This window comes from Notolepis coatsorum, assembly GCF_963971535.1.
Source record: "Notolepis coatsorum genome assembly, chromosome: 2".
Taxonomy (NCBI): Eukaryota; Metazoa; Chordata; class Actinopteri; order Aulopiformes; family Paralepididae; genus Notolepis; species Notolepis coatsorum.
The window spans coordinates 175,753,667-175,777,225 of NC_140166.1; the positions used below are offsets into that span (position 1 = coordinate 175,753,667).

General features: G+C 43.6%; 1 protein-coding gene across 3 annotated transcripts in view; it reads right to left on the reverse strand.

Moving 5' to 3' along the window:
• The window catches only part of slc9a7 (solute carrier family 9 member 7), a 79,113-nt gene that overhangs the window by 19,055 nt on the left and 36,499 nt on the right, over window positions 1-23,559 (reverse strand). The window contains exons 8-13 of one of the 3 annotated variants that reach the window (XM_084307971.1): window positions 23,130-23,235; window positions 20,587-20,675; window positions 17,779-17,892; window positions 16,736-16,847; window positions 15,188-15,341; window positions 10,350-10,406 (exon numbers count right to left, since the gene is read on the reverse strand). In XM_084307971.1, the coding sequence (XP_084164097.1) occupies window positions 10,350-10,406; window positions 15,188-15,341; window positions 16,736-16,847; window positions 17,779-17,892; window positions 20,587-20,675; window positions 23,130-23,235 (632 nt within the window). Of the gene's footprint in view, window positions 1-10,340; window positions 10,407-15,187; window positions 15,342-16,735; window positions 16,848-17,778; window positions 17,893-20,586; window positions 20,676-23,129; window positions 23,236-23,559 lie in introns of all 3 variants that reach the window. The other 2 variants (XM_084307970.1, XM_084307972.1) reach the window with 2 other exon arrangements.

Consider the following 23,559-nt stretch of genomic DNA (forward strand, 5'->3'; position numbering starts at 1 on the left):
AAAGGCATTTTGAGGGAAGGGGGTGGGGGGAGGGGGGAGTGCTGTAACAAAAACAAGGTTATGTACATGCATACAAGGAAATAAAATACAAAATTACAGTAGCATAGTATACAAGGACAACAATAAATAAGGAGGAGAGAGAAGGAAAGGGAGAGAGGGAAAAAGAGAAAGGGAGATCCAGAGGGAGAGAGAGAGAAGAAAGGAGGTAGGTGAGGGGGCTTAGAGGGAGGAGACATATAGAAATGGATGGATAGTTTGAGCATGCAATAACCAGAGAAGGAAATGACATGCATACTAAATTAGGCCTACGTGGTTCCCATGCTTTCATACACACTAAAAGAGATTTACCAGAGATACTGAAATGATTCATAGCGTTCCTGATTTTTCATAAATCCTATAGATTTACAACAGAGATACAGTGGTATTCACGATTCACCACAATGTTTCAGAGGGATATTATAGAAATCTGAATCACTGTAGTATTCATGTGGTATTATTATATACTACATACTACGGTATAGGATTTGGCATCTCTAAAAAAACACAAAAAAATAAGGTTGGGTGTTTCTACCGGATGTGTGCACAGAACTGTCAAACCATTAGCTTATGATACACTATGATATATATATATATATTTTTTTTTTCTTTTTTTTTTATCTTTCTTCCCCTCCTTTTTTCCCCGATTTTCTCCCATCCCACCCTTCCTGGTTGTTGCGTACTTTCCCCTACTGTTGGTCCGGGAGACCGGAGACTGTCACATGCTTTCCTCCGACGCATGTGCAGCCTGGGGCAGGCCAACCTGGCCGCGCAGGTTCTCACCGGGGAGAGTGTAGCGTGTGGGAGGCCACACTATCTCTCCTTAGTTCCAACCCTTGCTGAGCAGGCGCCCCGACCGAACTGTAGGGGTCGCTGTCCACAACGCCCAGGACCCACCCTTCAGCTTTCCCACCCCCTGATACAGCCAATTGTATCAGTGTGAGAGGCCAGCCAAGCTGATAGCAACGCCGGGAGCTGGATTCGAACAGGCGAATCCAGTGTCTCCCGGTGTTGGTGACGAACGTAATCTCCGTGCGCCACCTGCCCCCCACTATGATATATATTGACCACCCCTACTCGGTACCATCAAATAGTGGTTGTTTTCTTTTGCCTAAAAGCAATACACAGGTTATGCCAACATAAAACCAAAAGACTAAAACATTTAAATGTAGTACAGCAGCAGCTATTAACAATCATCGCTGTGTTGCACTTTCTAATTCACTTTCCCCCAAACAGGGGGGATTAGAGTAGAACACAAACTGAAAGGCTAAAACAGTTCGGTTACACCGTACTTTCAAAATCGCTGACTGTACAGGGTGGTCTATTTTGGGCAAAGTGGCGAGTGGGTTCTGAAATCTAAAAACAGGAGCATATGGATCAAGGCCAAGGTAGGAGAGTGTAGCATATCATGCCTGTATTTGAAACACGTAACTATGATTAGCACCGAGGGTTTAACCGGTACCTAGGAGTAGAAAGCTAGGAGAGGTCACTGAGGGTTTAACTATTACCTAGGAGTAGAAAGCGAGGAGAGGTTTACGGCGGCGTCATGATGAAAGTACGCTTGTGAATGTAAACAAAGTGATGGGACCGGGATCTGCTGGGGGAGATCAACATTGGGAATTTATGATAACAGGTGATAAACCAAGTGTCAAGGTGGCTGTAGATGTTTCTGAACCGCTAAAGTTAACAAAATAGTCAAGATATATCGCTTTTATCCGAATGCCTCGCATTCACCCATTCACTCACACACCGGCGGAGGAGACTAGGCAAGGTGTCAACCTGCTCATCGGGAGCAGTTAGGGGGTTAAGTGTCTTGCTTAAGGACACTTTGACACGCTGCCGGGAGGAGCTGGAATCAAACCGGGAACCTTCCTAACTCCTGAGCATCTGTTACCCGTTTAGATACCTCGACTACCCCCGACCTGGGCTGTCCGACACAAGATGCACCCTGGTCCGGCAGAACAGTCTCCATACAATTAGTTGTTTTTCTAAACACCGCTTCTAAGAAAGCCGATACAGAGAATCTATTGTTTCTATTTAAAAAGCTAAATTAAACAAACTAATCATACTTTCTCTCCCTCGAGTTTCCAGCCGTAAGAGGGGGAGTAAGAGGGAAATGCGGGGGCCACCCCATGCAGATCCTCGGGAGGTGAGGTCGTATGGAGGTCAGAGGCCCTGGCAAAACAAAGGGGTACAAAGCATGCTGGGATACCTCCCTCAGGAAGGATCTGGAGAAATGACCTCAAGATTAGGCCCATCCACGGCGTGGGAGCGTCAGTGGAGGAGAACAGGGCAACACAAGCTTCCTCCGATAACAAGACAGTTGGACCAGACGCGCCCATACGTGCACCCGTGAGAGTACACCCATGTATATGTAATAACATCATCATACATTCATTCCATAACTCCCGAGTCGAACTATTAAACAACAACAACTAACAAACTAACACATTGGTCGCCAAAAACGGCTTACGACGTGTTTGCCCGCCATGCGTTGAACGCCAACAACGTCGTACGCTGTTTTTGAAATCAATATTTAATTTTTTCGCTGTGGCATTCATAATTCATCCGGCCAACGGGACCCTGAATGAGATTGCAACGCCTCAATACCGCCGCCTGGTGGATGGTCGGGCGAGTTACACTCTCAAAACCGGAAGTTGTGATCGGTGCGTAGAGGAAATCCCTCCGGCAGTAATACCTTGCTACGAGACTACAGACAAACACTGGCGTGCATTTGGATCGCTTCCATAACACAATAATCGATATGATTTCGGCGTTTATTGCGCCATACAAACCGGAAATGGATCTAGGCGATCGGCGTCAAATAATTGGGATATTTTTCTTCCAGTCTCATCGGCAAACGGTAAGAGGACAGTAACGTTATTTTCAGCCAGATTGTGCGTTTCTTTGTTTGCAAACAGTCTGATCAATATATCAACCCATACTACATAAAGCCGTTACTGACAATAAAGGAATTATAGACGACCCCCGCCCCCCCTTTCCTCCACGCATGATGAAGCATAATGTATACGATCATATACATTTGAATTTTTTTAATATAGTGTGTATAGGAAAGAAACGCCAATCGATAAGCTATCATATGCGTTTGGGCCTATAACTAGCGTTTTTGGAATTACAGCAGAAAAGCTTATAAACATACTTATATTCAAGACGGTATTAACCCATTCATTGCCGGAGCTTATATCCATCCTTGTAGCCTCTCTGCCAGCTCTATTTGTCTATGGAGATGTTCACCTTCTTTGCAGGGCTATAACTTTTTAAATTGTATTGCTAAATTGACATTACTATGGCCCATTCAACATCAATTATCTATCGTTCAGGATGTAGGAACGTTTTACTTTTTCATTCACACAATAATACGGTCTAGAGTATAAATATGTTTTTATCGTTTTCTGCAGTATTTCATAGAACGTGAGTTATAGCCATAAATGCATTAGATCATCAAATGCAATACCTATCGACGCCAGATTAAGAATTTCAACTGTACACGGTCCTAGACGTTATGACTCTTCATCTGCGGTTGACCGGAGGGGGGGGGGGGGGGGGGGGGGGGGGGGGGTCGTTTATAATTCAATGACAGACGTTAAATCATTTATGTAGTATGGGTGATATACAGTGGTGCAGTCGTAATATGGGAACTGGTTACACGCCACGTGCACACGCGCTCCCGCTCCCGCGCATACATGTTCCCTCAGTTGCGCACAGAACAGATGATTATTATGCACAATGGAGATCAAGCAGCCCCCCACCTTCTCGTAGGTTCCTATTATTATGCAAAGTCTAGGTGAGAAGTGCCGGCCGCCGGCCGGGTAGCTTTCTACAACGGCCGGGTACTTATCATTGCGCGCACTTCTGCCATGAGTGACCTACTAATAACACGCCGTGTAACCGCGTCTGTGCACGACTGCACCCCTGGTGATATATAGATCAGAGCAGTTTGTATCGAAAATGGTAAAGAAAAACGCTGAAACTCACCCCAGTCTCCTCTTACCGTTGGGTGATGAGCGTGGAGCAAAAAGATCGCTATTATGGGATGTTGATCTAGGTGATCCAGTTCCGGTTTGTATAATACTAATACACGTCCAATCATGTTGTTTATTGAGTTATGGCAACGGATCGATATGCACGGTGTCTGGATAGAGTCCCGCGAGCGATAGCGAGTGGCCGGACAGAATAGGGGACGGACTAAGCACTTCTGGTGACTTCCGGTTTTGGCAACTCGCCGATCGGCCACCAGGTGGCGGTATTGAAGCGTTGGAGAGTTGAACCGAGTCCTACAACACCAGAAAAGACTCCGTGGGCGAAATGTAAATACCATGACGAAAATATGAAATATTGATCTCAAAGACGCTGTAAGACGTCATTGGCAGATTACGCATGGCGGAGAATGACGTCTTAACACGTCATCGGCGGAGAAAGGGTTAACACAACAATGTATGAATGAAAAAATATAACGTTCCAACATCCGGAACGATAGATAATCGATGTTGAATGGGCCATAGTAATGTCAATATAGCAATAAAACTTAAAAAGTGATAGCCCTGCAAAGAAGGTAAACATCGCCATAGGCTTTCAACGGTGGCAGACTGGGTACTTTGATGGATACAATGGTTGGCAGTCAATGTGTTAACGTTTCATTATAAACCTAAGAACAAAATGGAGATCCCGCCTTGAACGGCCCTTCTAAGGTTTCTCCCCTCCACATTGCCTGTGGTGCTTTTTTCCTATTGCTAGGTTTTTAGTGAGTTTTTCCTTACCTTCGCGTGGGGTATGTCTGGGAGTGTTGCATTAATTTATTAATAAATTAATTTTACATTTTATTTTGGACTTCATGGTGTTTTTGTTTTGTTCTTGATTTATTGTGATGTTTCTTCTTGACTTATTTAAAGAAGACGTGTCCGGCCCATGGGGACATTAACACATTGACCGCCAGCAGCAGGGGGCGCTGATCCCCCTTCATCGCCAGGTCTTTATTCAATGGATAGTTTTAGACTGAGACATTTGCGAGTGCTTAAAATATATCTTATATTATATCTATGGGTCTAATAACGCTGTCGAGTCTCAGTGAGTTGCTTCCAGTCAACATGCCCGAGACAGATTGTTTTTTCATCCGTACATTTCCGTTTTGAATAGAGTATGGTTTGGGTGCTTTTCAGTAATTCCAGGAAAAAGACGAGAAGAAGGCATTTTACTGTAATCCAGTCATCATGTTGTAATTGTTCGGCTAATTATCTAATCATCCTGAAATCAACACTAGATTATCATTATTATATCTTCGATGCCATCGTTGAACTGGCTTGCCTGAGTATTTAAACCCTGCCCGCCCGGCTCAGATCGGCTCCTAAAACACACCAGCCCATTTTCAATGAGATGCCAGCTCAGACGGTGTCTGAAGGGTATACCAGAGGCTGCAGCTATGAATTATGAATAGATATAGCGAATAAAACGAAATAACGATCCCAAAAACGAGTTAACTAGTTTCTGGCGCTGAACGCATGGCGGGCAATAACGAGTTAACTCATTTCTGGCGCAGATTGTGTTAACGTGTGTTGTCGGGCCTTACGAATACATTTGATTTGATTTGTTTTAGACTGGAGCGACTGTCAGAGCCACTTCGAGCTGTGCCTCCCAGTCAGTTGAACTCAAACTAGAAAGAAACAGACTAAGAAATGACGTAAACTCCATGATCAAAACTGCTAAAAAAAATTTCATCAATGACAAAACCGAGGAAAACAAAAATAAACCACGTGAACTTTGGAAATTACTCAACAATCAACTAGGCTGCAGTAAAAAACTCAAAACCAGGTTCTCAAACATAAACATAAAGACGGACAACACGCTCATCACAGACAAGCTGGATGTAGCCAATTACTTAAACACTTTCTTCACAAACATAGCCACAACACTGGTAAACAAACTACCCTCCCACTCAGGGCAGTATGGGGTAGAACACATAGTAGCATACTACAAGAACCTAGGCGTCCACAAAGACGACTTCAAACTGGAAATAGTAACTACAGATGAGGTACTCAAAAAACTGAGCGCCCTCCAACCAAACAAGGCCACTGGCCATGACAACATCCCCTCCAAATTCCTCAGAGACTCAGCAGCAGCCATCACCCCAGTCATCACACACATAATAAACCTCTCCATAAAACAGGGACACGTCCCCAAGGACTTCAAAATTGCGAGAGTAACACCCCTGCACAAAAAGGGCAGCAAATTAGACCCGGGTAACTACCGCCCTGTTTCTATCCTTACATCCATCTCGAAAGTCATGGAAAAAAATAGTATACGAACAGATCGAAAAGTACCTTGCGGAAAAAAATCTAATCTACGAATTCCAATCTGGCTTCAGAACATCCCACTCCACTGACACATGCCTTCTCTACTTGAACGACCACATCAAACAAGAGGTGGACGCGGGCAAATACTGCGGCATGGTCATGCTGGACCTACAAAAGGCCTTCGACACTGTCAATCACACCATTCTGATTGACAAGCTAAAAGCAATTGGTTTTGATAGTTTATCAGTGAGCTGGATACAATCCTACCTGGAGGGGAGGGAACAGATGGTGGAAGTAAACGGTACCCTATCCCCCCCCCTCACAGTGAGCTGTGGTGTTCCACAAGGAAGCATACTAGGACCGCTACTATTCCTAATTTATGCAAATGACATGTCGTCAGCTTGTGACTGCAACTTGTTCCTGTTTGCGGACGACTCAGCCCTGCTGGTCTCTGACAAGAACAAGTTACAGGTTGAAAAAGCCCTCAGCTCGGAACTAGGCAAAATCTGCATATGGCTCGCCGACAACAAGCTATCATTACACATGGGCAAAACAGAGTCCATTCTCTTCGGTTCAAATAACAAACTCAGCAAGACCGACGGCTTCTCGGTTACAGTGGGTGACAATATTATCACAAGGAAAGATGAAATTACCTACCTGGGTTCCATCCTAGAGGCTAATCTTTCCTGTGACAAAATGGCATCCAATGTAATAAAAAAAGTCAACCAACGAAAGCGTTTCTTGTACCGGATCTCCTCTCTGGTAAACAAGAATACCCTGAAGACTCTAGCAGGAGCACTCATTCAAGGGTACTACAACTATGCTTGCACCTCATGGTACCAAAGCACCTCAAAGGCACTAAAAAACAAATTACAAACATCTCAAAACAAGCTAGTCAGACTACTACTTGACCTGACTCCTAGAACCCACCTCACCCCTGCCCACTTTGACAACCTAGGATGGCTTAGAGTAGACGAGTACAGCAACTTGCAATGGGCCTGGTCTACAAGATACACTACGCGACCAAGGTACCCATGTACATGTCAAAATACTTCCCAAAGGTCAGTGAATACCACGATCACAACACCAGAGGGAGCTCCACAAATCATGTAAAACCCAGATTCGGCTCAAACAAGGGACTAAACACGTTTCGCAATTATGCCACATCAATGTGGAACGCCCTGCCTAAAGCTGTAAAGGAATGTGAATCACTACCCACCTTCAAAAACACTCTCAAAAAACACCTACGTGAGACTGCAATTCGAAACTGGCCCCTACAAATGTCCTAACCTAGTTGTACAGTAAATGACCAAGTAAGGCTTTGTCAATATTCCAATGTACAGTGTAAAATGTGTGTGTGTCCCCTTCCCAACCCCCCCCCCCCCCCCACCTCCAATGTACAGCCCTCACCCAACCCACCCACCCCACCCCACCCAACCAACCTCCTCCAATGTACAGTTTCTATGCCAAATGTATATACACTCCTTTTCTGGACACTTTTGTATCACAAACAGTACTGTATTTGCAAATCTGATATGTCATAATGTATAGATGTAGCAGTACTGTCTATCTGTATGTCATGTATGTCATATATGTTATGATGAATGAAAATGGGGACCCTGATGTAAACAAGACGAAAGTCTTTCTCTGGTCTGCATCACCTTAACAATTGTATGTATTGAGCTGTACTGTACTGTACCCATTCTGCAATCTGTAATAAAACTTTTCAATCAATCAATCAATCAATCAATCAGAGCTGCTGTCCTCCTGACCGGTGAGCCGACGAACCAGAGGAATCAATGAAACTTTAAGAAAATAACTTGTGATTTTTGTATAGTATAGTTATAACAGCAAGTATAGCATAGGGACATAGAAGAAAAACTGCACATTGTATAGGTATGTACATAGGATCCAGTGCCTTTAAGCGATTTATTAACATGTCTAATCTAGTATCTTTTTTATTATTATATATGTAAAGTACTGAAATAAGTGACAATAAAGGAATCTGAATCTGAATCTGAAAATGCTGGCGTCGTCATGCTGTCCTGCATGGAGGATCATATGGATATGGTTCATAAGCTCAGAGGCAGCATGATGGGCCAGGCTGCCCTGTTCCAGATCCTGTGCTCCAAAAACACCTTTCCTCTTCTCCCTCCTGCTTGTGCTGCTCGGATCAGTTCACACTAGACTGTTGAGCAGCTTCCAGAGAACACAGTGTGATTTGTTCTTCACACTCCTGCATGAAATTCAAAGGACAGGGCCACGGAACCCAGAGGAAAGCAGGCGCAGGCCGTCATACAGTCTCCACATTGGCCCCCTTCAGGTACAAACCGGTTGTGCCCTTTTCTACCTTTTTCTCCCAATAGTATTTATAAATGAGTATATTATACCCAACCTGGGACTGTTCACCTGCCTGCGGGGCATGCTAACCGCAGCCTCCCAGGCAGAACCAACAGGACCACAAATAGCTTCTTCCCCTCAGCTGTCAGACTACTGAATCAAAACATACTATAGCCCACTGCACCTCACTGTATATCCTGTGTATATAGCCCATAGCTTGTGTAGATTTATTTTCTTCTTACCATTGCACATGTGCTAACCATTGCACGTTACTGTACAGATTATATTGTGTTTATTGCAACTGATTGTTGATTGTCACATCCTGGAATTATACAATTTCGTTGCACTCGTCTGTACTGTGTAATGACAATAAAGTGAATCTAATCTAATCTAATTAAAAGACAGTCATTCCCTGTGTGTATCACAGCTATCCTCTGACGTCTAGGGAGGGTGTAGACTACCACATCGTTCCTCTGATAGATGTGTAGTCGCCAGACGCTTTTTTTCCCACCTGGCAGCGGGGTGTTTCACTGGGAGAATGTAACACACAGAAGTTCCCCCCCCCCCCCCCCCCCCCCCCCCCCAGATCTGCTCCCTGCGGAACAAGGGGACCGTCCAGTAGGAGTCGCTGTTGCAACGACCAGGACTAACACTCCATCGGCTTCCCGCCTGCGAACACTGCCAATTGAGTTTGTTGGAACATCTGACCAAGCCAGAGGTACCGCTACCGGGAATTTAACCCGGGTCTCTGCGGTACCTCTACACTACCCAGATGCCCGCAGACACAAAACAGTCTTAATAAGCACTTTAACATGTTATGGTAACGCACTAGCGGTAATGCCATAACACCTCCATCCTGGTTAGGCTGTTTTTAGGCCGGCCTACTAGTCTTCCAATGTTTTGTTCAGCCTATCATACATTGCAGGAACACAGTAATGTTACGGCTTCCTGACACAGCCAATGTCGACACAAAAGTAAACATTTGCAGTCAAAATCCATCAGTGGTTTCACCCTAGTAGCCACATCTTACAGTAACCCAACTTTGGGTCCAAATCCATTCTCTGAAAAACACCATTTGTTGCATTTTGTCTCACTGCATTTTCCAAACACACAGCCTTTGAATCATGCTGGGACCAGACCAGTCCAGTCAGACCAGTCCAGTCAGACCAGTCCAATCAGACCAGTCCAATCCTGAATCCTCACTCAAACCACACTCATGATAAGTGCAGAAGCTGTGCATACATCCCCAGCACCAGAGAACAGACTAGTGAAGGAGTATAGCGTGGCATCATAACCCACCATATAGAAGAGACCTGTACAACATCATAACCACCATATAGAAGAGAAGTGTACAACATCATAACCCACCATATAGAAGAGACCTGTACAACATCATAACCACCATATAGAAGAGACCTGTACAACATCATAACCCACCATATAGAAGAGAAGTGTACAACATCATAACCCACCATATAGAAGAGAAGTGTACAACATCATAACCACCATATAGAAGAGAAGTGTACAACATCATAACCACCATATAGAAGAGACCTGTACAACATCATAACCACCATATAGAAGAGAAGTGTACAACATCATAACCCACCACCACCACCACAGAGAAGAGACCTGTACGTTATTCATATACAGCACCTGTTGTACCGGTAAGGCTGTGTTTTAGGTCGCTGCTCCTGCAGTGTTGTGTAGTTGTCCCCAACTCTGTCATGTATCACAAAGAAGGACATTTAGTGGAGATATAAAATTTGAAAAGAGTACTGGGTTGAGAAAGTTATCAGAAAGCAGCTCTCATTGTTTAGGAATGTAGCCAATAATTACTTGATAATTAGATGGGATACTAATAGTAACTGGTTAGTTAATGTAAAAAAGAAAAATTGCAATGACTATGAGTGCTATTAGTGTATAATGCGTGTGGTTTTAAGCCATTTATTTAACTCCCATAAAAGTAATTGCCTTATAATACGATATTCATACAGATGGAAGTCATTGCTACAATGTTGATTGTGCCAGTATTAACCATGCAACACAACGTGACCATGTCCATATTTGACATTCATCATCAGGAAACAGATGGGGATTGCGTCACATGGTCAGAGTTTACCAACGTTCATCTTTCACATAAAATATTATTACAGACCGATGCACAGTGTGTCCTTTCACGCAAATTAAAATAAGATAAAATTACAATGAGACAGTTCAGGAGGCCGAATGAGGACCTGGGATAAGAACAATATTAAAAAAGGACATTGACGTCGGCTGAGAGATAGAAATAACCACTCAAGGATTAAAAACACTAACTGGCAACAGTCTCAGCCAAAATATGATTTGGGGGACGTGTGGTGACTTGGCAGGGAGACCGAGCAGATGTTCAAGGTTAAACACATATATATTTTTTTAAGTTAGACTTTTACACGCCTGGGTAGTGTAGAGGTCCAAGCACTCGCCTACCACCACAGAGACCCGGGTTCAACTCCCAGCAGTGGTACTCCTGGATTGGTTAGTCGTCCCTACAAACTGGCAGTGTTCGTGGGCAGGGGTTAAAGGTGGGGGAACCCTAAATTCTGGTGTAGCAGTGCAGTGGGGGAAAATGACTCCCCTCCCAGTCCTGACTCCTTACCCTTGAAAACAACACATGGGTGAACGGTTCATATGACAGTTTTGAGAAAAAATTCTATTTCTAATTCAAATAGTATTTGGTAAAACAATTTAAGATTCAATGCATTAGCTGAAAGCATAAGGAACACATACTTGTATATTATCAATTATTTGTTAATAATAGGTGCCTCTCATAAGGTGGCTTGTCAGAAGGTGTATGTGGGCAGGCTGGATGTCAGATATTCTGCCTTGCATCTAGATGTGCCAGGTTTGCTGCACTCACCACCTTGCCTGGACAAAGCCAGTTATATATTTATTTCTTTGCCAAAGCGAAGGTGCCGGTGTTCTGGTCATTGCAACAGCGACTCCTACGGATTCAACAGGGAGACCGCTTGAACCTCCATGTGCGATAATTATGCTCTGCCAGTGAAACTCCTCGACATGCATCAGAGGAAGCATGTTAGTCTATACCCTCCCCAGACCAACAGTAGGGCAGCGCAACCACTAGGAAGGGAATTGGCATAATGACTCAAATTAGGATAATTTGCAAATGATAAAAGCAACAAAAAAAAATCGTGGCTATCAAGTATTAAGGTTTAGTTATTAACTGACATTTTAAAAAGCAATGTTTGTACATAAACCAAATTTTTCAAAAGGTAAATAAACTGTATATGAATGATCAAAAACCTCAGAATTAGCTAATTAATTCGTTTGTCCTTTTCCCACGGCAAGTACCACTAAATATACTACACCTGCATCATTACCTGCATGCATGCCCGTCACAACATTTAAAACAGTTCTACACAGATCTAGAATTATAAGCAATTGAGCTCATGGCTCAACGAGGGATTAGCGGTTCTTTCCTGAGCTGAAGCCCGCTGTGCTGCCACTGCAGGATTTGGGAGAGAGGAGCTCTTCCTCCCTGGTTGACTACTGTCAAAGACGCCGTGATGAGACGCAGGCCTGCCTCTGTCCAGAGACCACCAGCCCAAACCCAACAAGAGCAGGCCCTCCAATCACATACACCAACTGCATGCTTCCAGATCTCTCCGACCCAAGTCGCCTTTCTCACTTCAGATTCCGATTTTATTGTTACATCTTCCGATTACTGTTGCAGCATGATGGAGTGAAATCGTTTAATTCTCTGCTCTTCTGCCTAGCAGCAGCATCTAGCAGCAGCATCAACGTAAGTACATTTTTATTTTTTAACACTAAAGAAAAATAGCCCTACCGCCCCAAACCACATTCTAGCACATTTTCACTGGTATTTTGAGGGTAAAGACAATTGATACGTTTGAAAACAGTCACATCAATTACATTACTTTGTCTTACAAAAATGCTATTTAGAATTAAGGTATCATTCTATAGTCGATAGTAATAATGACATGTCATTGGCTGGCTGCTTGTTAGTAAAAGACCTCTTTTAAAGAGAGTATACAGTAACTGAGTATAGACTACTCTCGGAGGATAATGAGCACAGCTGTTATCTGCGTGCCACACCCTCCAACATCCTCTTGGTCCCCATGGAGACGGGTTCATGCTGAGTTTTTGGCGTGAGTTTTTGGCTCTTTAGCAGCGGGCAGCTGCTGTCATATCATCATGAGCCCATAATCCTATTTTTTTTTACTTTGATAAATAGCAGCTCTGGATGTGACCATCCTGGTTGGACTACAGTACACTGATGTAGCCCATAATCGGCTCCACCCAGACAGATACCGGTTTAGGCAAGCTCCAAAAAACCCTGATAACAACAACAACATCACTGTCATAATAATATGGGTGTCGCCTCTTATCAGAGGGATGGCTCACGCTAGGGTAGTCTACCTATAAACACTTATTTTACAGCAGAATTCACCGTTTGCTCAGTGGCAGATGGATCTTCACCTCAAGAGGACGTGCTGAAGGGCTCAGGGGGTGGAATGGAAGAACCAGCAGTTCCCATGGTGACAGGCGGAGGGAGCCAATTAACGTTTCATAGGAGTAGAGGGAAGGGTACAGGCAGGGGAGATCTCTTGCGCCATCTCCTGGACAACATCAGGCAGTGAAATAAATTAAAATCTGAATGTATTTTTGTGTTTGTCACCATGTAAGTTATTAGACCCCAGGAAGAATAGCTGCTGCTATGCAAAAGCGTATGTGGATCTTAATAAAACAAACAATCGTTAAAGATTAAATAAAGCTGTGTGTAGCATTTTTTTTATATAAAAATTGTACACAGTCCCTGTGTCACATCCACAAGGACAAACTCAGCTCTTACTACAGTTTGAAAGGAGGTGGACACACAAAAAAAATGTGTGCGGAGAGAAACGGAATTCAAAAGGGGAACTACGCCCAGTTTAAGAATTCATACATGTTGGGCGGCTACGTGGCGTAGTGGGCAAGGCGCTCGCCACGGAATCTGGAGACGCTGGGCTCGCCTGTTCGAGCCCAGCGCTCCACATTTGCTTTCAGTTTAGCTGGTCGTCCGTACTAATACACATTGGCCGTATTAGGGGGTGGGAAACTGATGGGTGGGGATCGGGCGTTGTGGACAGCGACTCCTACAGGTCGGTTGGTGCGCCTGCGCAGTGGAATCAGGAAGTGTCGGGGGCAGCGACCACTAATCACCACTGAGAGATCGAGCTGCGCAGGTGAAAAGATGCGACTGCTGTTACCTCAAGTACCGGAGGGGACTTGTGCTATGTATGACTTAGTCCACATTGCAGCCGGCTTGTGGGAGGCAAGAAACAGCGTTCGTGACAGGGGAGGGTTGAATTGGATGATACGAAATTGGGATGGGAGAAAAATATAGGAAAAATGGGAGAAAAAGTGGATACAAAAAAAATTCATACATGTTATTCCTCTGGTCTAATATGGTCCAAAAATATCAGTGAACACAAAAACAACTCTCTCCCTAATCCAGAAACGACACAGTGCTAAAACTCAAACTTGTGATCAAGTATAATGTCTGAAGCTGCTCAATGAATTTGGAGAGATAATGTGACAGAGCATACAGATACACTTTCAGGACTAAGAACACTACTATAGAATAAAGCTCATTTGGGATCCAACCAAACATTCTGCGGGGTCCACAAAATCAAGTCTCCCATTCATCGTCTATGCCGGGGAAAAGCTCCCGACATTCTACTTGATGCCATAACAAGTTTGAGTCATGTGATCCTCTTTACGCCGCCCCCATACCTCAAATGGATCCGTCATCAGCTCTAATTTCAATCTTTCAAAATGTTCTTATGTACCCCAGTTGCTATTGCATGTACCGGTACTTATTTGTGTTTCATTACAATTATGTACATGCTTACCAACTGTTTCGCCTGTTTTATAGCAACACTACTATCACCGACATCTAAGAAGGGAGATCCCCCCTTGAACGGCCCTTCTAAGGTTTCTCCCCTCCACATTGCCTGTGGTGCTTTTTTCATATTTCTAGGTTTTGTAGTGAGTTTTTCCTTACCTTCGCATGGGGTATGTCTGGGAGTGTTGCATTCATTTATTTATTTTACATTTTATTTTGGATTTCATGGTGTTTTTGTTTTGTTCTTGATTCGAGTCTTACTTCTCTGGTTTACGGCTTCGAGAGAGTAGCTCATGCTCACAAATATTGATTGAACTTTCCTAGGCCATGGAAATAACATATTGGAATTCTTCATTTGGGTGTTTTTAACCCTTTCACTACCACACTACAGAAGGTTAACCTTTCACTACCATACTACAGACGGTTAACCGTCTGTAGTGTGGTAGTGAAAGGTTAACCTTCTCTAGTGTGGTAGTGAAAGGGTTAACCCTTTGTCGTGTGGCAGTGAAAGGGTTATCCTTCTGTGGTGTTGTCGCAGTGAAAGGGTTAACCCTTTGTTAGAGTGGTAGTGAAAGGGTTAAGAAGCGTACGTCACCTGATGTGCAGCCAGGACAGCATGGGGGTGGTGCCGCCTCCGAACACCCAGACGGTGAAGAAGACGACCAGCAGCGTCGTGGTGAACATCATCTGCCGGGCGTAGGTGGCCGTGTCCCGGATGGCCAAGGCGAACGCCATCGCCCCCCGTAGGCCTGCGGGGCGGAACAGCCATGGTCATATCTTGTCTCATAGCATGTTATGCTTCACTGCCTGCATGTTTCGTTTTTATGCTTTGTGTGGGGACTGCGGATGAAAATTAGCATCCTTGCTAAATCCGGTGTATTTACACTGCATTTATTTGTAGTGTCCAGTAATATGCTCTGTCCAGTCTAAATAAACAAATACAATATCGGGGGGTGTGTCTTGGATGGGGATGTGGTGGGGATTGATGTGTGGGGTGTTTGGGGGACTGACTGTTCCGGGGGGGGGGGGGGGGGGGGGGGGGGGGGGTTCACATGCCTTCGAGCGTCATTGTAGTTATTTTATGCCTATTCTTAAGTCTGCACATTTACATTGCACTACTTTTATTGTCTTTTATGCCTATTCTTATGTCTGCGATTTATGCATTGTTTTTTTATCCTGTCAATTGTGTGCTGATTTTATGCCTATGTTCATTTTATACTAATTGCTATGGGGCACTCTGAACTGCGGTTCAATCCACGTGTGAAAAAAAAGTACTATATAGATAGTTAATATTTATTGTTATATTGTAGAAATGTGTGCATTGAAATGTCTGTAAAGTCTCGACGACATTGAAAATGAGGGTGACCTCAATTGTCCGAGAATAAATAAAGGTTTGAATATTAAAGAGAGCAATCCCCGCCCACAACTCCTTCTCATTGGGTTTGTGTAATTAGTCATATATATATATATATATATATATATATATATATATATATATATTATATATTTTTTTTAAAAGAGGCTTTTTTACATTTTGAAATTATTATTTTTCTTCACTTCTCTCACTGGAGGAAAAAGTACACATATGTCCTTCTGTTTCCCAGAAACGGCATGTTAGCTTTATTAGCATTCCTCATTGAAACCAAGCTAGTATTGCCCCTTGGTTTCAACGAGGAATGCTAATAAAGCTAGCATGCTATTTCTGGAAAACTGAAGGACATTAAGTGTACAGTGAGACAACATGTTAAAATGAACACGCCAACATTTTGGGAAATTATCTTATCGTCTTCTCCAGAGAGAGACAAGAAGATACCAGTTTCTTCTCTGTCAGTAGAAAGCTATCTGGCTGCATGTTAGCCTAGCTTAGCACAATGAATGGAAGCGGACATGACCGGTTAGCCTTCGGGAGAGGTGTTAGTTGGACCGGTCATGTCCGCTTCCATTCATTGTGCTAAGCTAGGCTAACATGCAGCCAGATTTCTACTGAACGCACAGAGAGGAAACCGGTATCCATCTTCTTGTCTCTTGGTGTGTTCCTTTAAGAAGTACTGGTCTAAGACCTTCACTGACACACTGATTCACTAACTGCCCCTAGTGGACCAGTTAACTCCGTAGATCTACGACAGTCTTTGCTTCCCCATACCTGAAAACATCATCATGTTCTGGATGTTTCCTTTGATCTTGTGCCTGCGACCAAGGTTGAGAAGGAAGGAGAGTGGGTAGATGTTGCAGGCTCTGCCAATAAAGATGGCAAGCTGACGGGCAGGATATGGTTAAGGAATGGAGCGTTCTTCTATACAATTCTATGGAATGGAGCATATTCAAGTGGTCCAGTGTCTCACTTACACTGGGGAGATTTCAATGGGCTCCCTGACTCAGGGGAGTGAGCTACCAAGTAGGGCTGCATGCTATGGACAAAATATCCTATTGCAATTCTTTGAGCATATATTGCAATTGCGATATGACTTGCTATATCTTTTTTTTCAAATTGAATCACAAGTTTCCAGTGTACTTTTGCTCATTTTCTATTGCCTTATCCAATGGCAATTACACCTGTACTGGATTGACCTATTATGACCAATTGTCTTGTATTATAAGCACATAGTATTTCACATCTGCTCGACTCACTCTCGCCATTTATCCATGAAAATACCCATACTGCAACCGTTGAGATGTAGATTTAGCATTCTTTCTTATTGCAATTATCAATATTAATCAAATGTATAGTTCAGCAGACCTACTACAAAGGCTTCAGAGTGACATGGTACCACACGTTCCCAGAATGCACTAATATGTAGTTTGTGGAGGCTGTAACAGTAAGATGGGGGGTAAAAAAAGAGTAGGGGACTCAGCCAAGGGATTTAAGAGGACCTTGACTTAAAGCTTAAGTGCTAAATGTAACTATAGACCAGTAGGGTGCGATAGACACGAGGCTCGGTGTAATCCAGGCAAATCATAGTAGTCCAAAGAGTCAACTTTGGCCCAATTCCACAGCTGTGGAGAAATCACCACAAGGTCACCACACTCATGACTGACCAATGTGCTAAGGTGGCATTCGCACAGACCTAAGTGTGCACAGCTGTGTTGAGGAACAATATCACTAAAAGATTATTGCAGAAGAAGGGTCTGAAAATTAGGAACTGAAAATGTTATGTTGTCGTTTTTTTTACTAGACCAAAAGGATACAAAAGCCCCTAAAATGAAGATAGGGCTAAAAATATGGTTCTGGAAGGTGAAGAGAGCCAAGCCCATGTAGGAGAAGATGAAGTTCTCAGCCAGGAAGTGCAGCACCTCAAATAGCTGTGGAAAACAAGAGAAGAATATGAAAAAAATACATATATATTTTTGATATAATATAAAAAACATGAAAAACATTGAATAACAACAGCAATAACAGCAAAGATTTATTGGGAAAGAAACAACAGCGTTCCACAATGCTCAGCCCCTCCAGGATGTTTCTCTATGGCTGTAACCTTCTCTGTTGCATACAACAATTATTTTGGCTAATCTTAATTTGTGACACTATGGCCATAGTCTCTCAAGCCAGTTTATCTCTTCCACCATCTTCAAATGCCCCCAGAGACTAGTCTGTAATTCAGCAGCTCTGAAAGTGAGTAATAAATAAGGCGGATATCCAGTCAATTCCACACTTCCGTCTCAGTCCGTTGCAAAGTTCCTGGAAGATTATTATTGCTTATGTCTTTCTACTATTACCCTGCCAAAAAATATATTTTTGAATGTCCATTTCTGCTCAGCAGCTAGCTAGCTAGGCTTCGACTAATTGCTTTTCCAGTAAGAGGTATTTAAGCGACTGCACAGGGGGCACGGAAGTGTGGGAATGACCGGATACCTGCCTCATTTACTACTCACTTCCAGAACAGCCGAATCACAGACTGGTAGGCGGACGTGCGGGAGACGACACGTCCGTCTTAAGTAGTGGTGGAAGAAGTACACCGTTCTTTACTTAAGTAAAAGTAGAAATACCCAAATAAATTAGTACTCTGTATAAATGTACTTAAGTATCAAAAGTAAAAGTATGCATTCTACATGACGTTTGTGTATTGCAGTGCTTGGAAGCATTCAAGCCTCTATCCAGCGACCTCTAAAAGGTTCTGTTTAAGCTGTATGTGGTCCAGTTATGCTGCTCTGATTCTTGAAGTTGACCGGCTTCAAATGTGAAAGTATATAATCTTCATACATTTATGCCATGTTTTCTATGCAAATTTTTTTCCTTCAAAGTAACTGATGGCTTCAGATAAATGTAGTAGAGTAAAAAGTAGCTAAAAGTTTTACTTAAGTATAGTACTTGAGTAAAAATACTTTCCCCCACTGGCCTTGAGAGACTACTACGGAGAGGACATTCTTCACGAACCAGAGGGGATGGGAACACAAAATAAACGCTTACTCCCCTTCACACCTTTCAATGTCATTCTAAAAGGCTTTTGAACAGTAAATCAGAACTCGACCTTGAGATTCTGCCCTTTTCATGTGGCCTATTGAAGATGCAGAGTTAATTGCCTCTCTGAACAACACGTCTGACTGCCAAAGTCCTCATGTATTTTCTCAGAAGCTAGAGGAGGCTTTAATATTGGTTCATTTATTTTCGCTTCCCCAGCGCTGAGGGAGAGACAGGCTCCCTGGTTCATTGGATTAATGTTTTTGCAGGACATCAGATGTTCCTTTAACCGCCATCGGAGCGTGTGTGTGTGTGTGCGTGCCGTTGGCGCCGACCAATGCACGGATAAGCGATTTTTCAGCCCGCTTCTGTATCGTGCATGAGGACACATATACTATCGATAATCTAGCGTTTATTTGAAAACTATTCATAAATCAGCCGAAAAATTACAACGTGTGTTTTGTGTATTCCACTAAAGGGCTATTATCGCGTCTTTCTCTGGAATTACTAGAAATCACCAAAACTATACTCGTATTCAGAACGGTATAAAACGGATATGTACAGATCAAAAAACAATCTGTTTTGTACATGTTGACTGCAAGCAACTCATTGATAAGCGACAGGGTGTATTAGACCCATAGCCATCATTTAAGATATATTTTAAGCACTCGCAAATCTCCCCGTCCTACCATTGATTAAAGCAGCGACCATCTAGGGCGCTCCAGTAGCACACCACATAGCGCGCTGAGTCGCGAAGCGGTCGCCCCGGGCTCGATTCCCCGACCCGGTGGCCATATGCTGCATGTCTTCCCCTCTTCTCCTCCCGTTTCACCCTCTCTCCTCCTGTCGGCCCTGCGTGGCCAAAAGGTCCTGCGTTGACCAAAAAAGCTGAAAATGCTATAAATAAAATCTGGGGCCATGTTTTACAAAACCTCTCAAAGTGGGAGTACTTATCTATCAACAGTCAGCTTAGGTCCGTTAGATTGAACAAGTCAGGAGGGCAAACGTTCCTGGTCACTGACCCTAGATAAGTACCCCTACTCTTTAAAGAGGGAGAGGGGGGGGGGGGGACTATCAGGAGCTTCAACCACAGGGCTGCTCAGCATCTCAAGACAAGCAGCCTGCTATCTGAAGCTTATCTGGGGCCTCTGCCTCAGCAGTGACCCTTTGATAAGAAACACGACAACTCAGGACAGGATGGGTGTCCTCTGACAGACCCGGTTAAGGTCACAACAGGCTGATAATTTGGGCCGTCTGCTACTGCATACAGGTTCTTTGTTATTGTTGTTTTCTTAAAAAAAATTACTGCAGAGGAAAAAAAAACTATAAAAAAAAATAAAAGGCAGTGCCTAGAGTTGGTGTAGTGGTTAAGACCTCTGTGTAATCCTGCTGGCCTGGGATTTAACTTCACTAGAACCTTCTCTCCTGCGTCTCCCCTACTCTGTGTCTCCCTCTCAGCCTTACAACTGTCACAATGAAGAACAACACACTGAGGGGAGTGGACATCCCACTGTCAAGCAGTCAATGAAAACAGTGACATCAAAAGTGGTTCAGGAGTCTAGTAGAGAAAGTGGCTGCGTCTTCATCCACCGTTTTACCTGCTTGGTGCGTTTTGTGGACTCTTCCGAGAGGTTGTTGTAGGTGTAGTGAGCCTGCGTGATTCCGCAGAACAGAACAGCCACGACACCTGTAAGAACACGCCCACAGGTGTCTAAATATAGCCACTCCAACACGCGCAACAGAGTGCACACAGCATAGGGTTTATAATTAGATACATTATGACACAATGCAGCTGACATAGTGAGCCCCTGAGGTAGACACAACACAATGTAAGATTAGTGTAAAATCCTCTTATTGATTTGCTGCTACTTATTCTTATTTAAACGTCTCTTCTATATTTGGCCATGGTCGTGCAGACATTTTGGGGGGCAGAGGGTCAAGCAAAAAATTACTTCGATAGGTCATTACTCATCTGTGGCCAAGAGCTAAACTGGAGCAGGGCTCTTTTAAAGAGGGGAGCAGGTGTGTTTCACCATAGGGGCTGGAGTCGGCCGAAGACCAAAGCACCCAAGATCAAACAGCCCAAACGCTCTTCATCTCCTTCATAATGAGGCCATGCTCGCCACACACCCCAACTCTGCCCACGTGGACTTGGAGAGCGGAGTTTAAAAATTTATATGGTGCCTTTTTTATGGATACTACTATACATTTCCCTCTTCATTAGAGATGTCCGATATTGGCATTAAAATGTAATATCGGGAATTATCGGTATTGTTTTTTTTTAACCTTTATTTACCCAGGCAAGCAAGTAAGAACAAATTCTTATATACAAAAGCCTGACCAAAAAATCAAAAGCTGTTTGAGGGCAGGGGGGAGGCTGCAACAAATACAAGGTTATGTGTACATGCATACAACAAAATAAAATAAAAAAATACTGTAGCAATAGTATACAAGGACAATTACAATAAATAAGGGAGAGAGAAGGAAAGAGAGAGAGGGAAAAAGAGGGGGGGGGGGGTATCGGTTGATATCGGTATCGGAAATTAAGAGTTGGACAATATCGGTATATCGGATCTCGGTTAAAAAGCCAATATCGAACATCCCTACTCTTCATATATGTTAGAATTTCAATAAAAAATTAAGAAAATATTTAATACAATTAACACCAGCCAAGAAAAGGGGCACTTTGTGACTCTGAGGGTAAAAGGGCGGGGGCTCAAGCCCCCTTTGGGCCCCATCTGTGCACGTGCCTGTATTTGGTACATAATCTATATTCCAATTCCTCCATCATATTCTATCTGCACTGCAGATGTGTAAAATTCAATGAGTGTGATATATAGTATCTCAAACTACAGTGTGTGACACTGTAGATATTATACTATGATATTATACTGTGATAGTGAAGTGAAGTGCTGACGAGTATAGATGGGAAAATGCATAATAATATATCTCAATTTAACTGGTCGTCATCATTTTGAAAATGCAGGACTGCTGTAGCTCCACCTTTTTAACAGGCACCCAGCAAAGTGGCAATTTTTTTTACTTGAACTTGAGGACCGCATACTTTTTTTGCAAAGCTTAGCTTTATACTTATAGCACATGCATGAGCCTGGTCTCTTTTGAAAGATAACATTATGAAGTTATTGCAAAGGAAAATCACTTTTAGTGCTAATGAAATAGAGCTGAAATAGGTCTGAACTTGAACTTGTGTACTCAAATTTTTCTGTAGTGGTTGCAAGATTCCATATTCCAATATTCCAGCATAGAGGTATAAGCTGGAAAACACTGCGGTTCCATAGCCTGAAGTCTTATGTAGTACAGGTCCAGATTTGATAAAGGTCCGTTCAGAAATGAGTCTTTGAGAGACGTCAAAGACCGGCGACAAAAAAAAAAAGCTCTCCAAAATCCATTTCCTCATCCACCACCGTTCATTCTGAAGCGATTCACTTCTCGTTTTCGCTCGTCAACTTTCACCTACTTCCCGTATTTGCACCCCTCGTTGGAAACCTACACTCGTTGGCTACAGCGCTGACCAATTACTTTCGCCATCTGGAACATCTGGAGTCCGGGGTGGTCATCTGACACCCGCCGTCATGTAACATGAAAACCGAGGCACGGATTTGGTCGAGTGAAGTGGCGTTCGAACGGCAACAAATAGATATTCCAAACGGAATATCTATGTTCAGCGGAAAATGCAGCCCAGAGCCGCTAGACGCTCGCAAAGTGCCGTGACTTGCGCGCAAGTGCTCGCTAGGACGTATACGTCCCCCCCACCACACAACAGCCGGTTAACCCTTTCACTGCCACACGACAGGTTAACCCTTTACTATCACACAACCAACGGTCGCCGTCGGTTGTGTGATAGTAAAGGGTTAACCTTCTGTGAATTGTCGCAGTGAAAGGGTTAACCGTTTTCGTAGTGTGGCAGTGAAAGGGTTAAGAGGTTTGAAGAGTGCTGAACACACATCTCTATTGGCTAGTCTCAAAATTCTGACACATCTTTCGATTCAACGGGGCACCGTTTAGAAAACGCAGAGCTAGTACCCGCACCTCTTAGATACGAGTGTGCCGACCATCATGCTGATGCATCTCTTATTGACTAGTTTCAAAGTTCTGATACCCTCTTCTCTCTCTCTCTGACCTGTAAAGCCGCAGGACTCAGCCAGGAGGAAGGTGCTCCAGGACATGAGGAAGAAGAGAGCCGTCTCCAGCAGCGGGAAGCAGTGCAGTTTGGTAAACTTGGTGACGTGAGAGAGAGGCGTTAAGAGAAACACCACCTTCTGGATCTAGAGTAACAAAAACAACAACAACTAGAAGCATATCCACAGTTATAAACCTCCACCCCTTTAAACCTCCACCCCTTTCAGGACCACAGAACCTCCACACCACTTTCAGGACCACAGGTCCTCCACCCCACTTTCAGGACCACAGGTTCCTCCACCCCACTTTCAGGACCACAGGTCCTCCACCCCACTTTTCGGACCACAGGTCCTCCACCCCACTTTCAGGACCACAGAACCTCCACCCCACTTTCAGGACCACAGGTCCTCCACCCCACTTTCAGGACCACA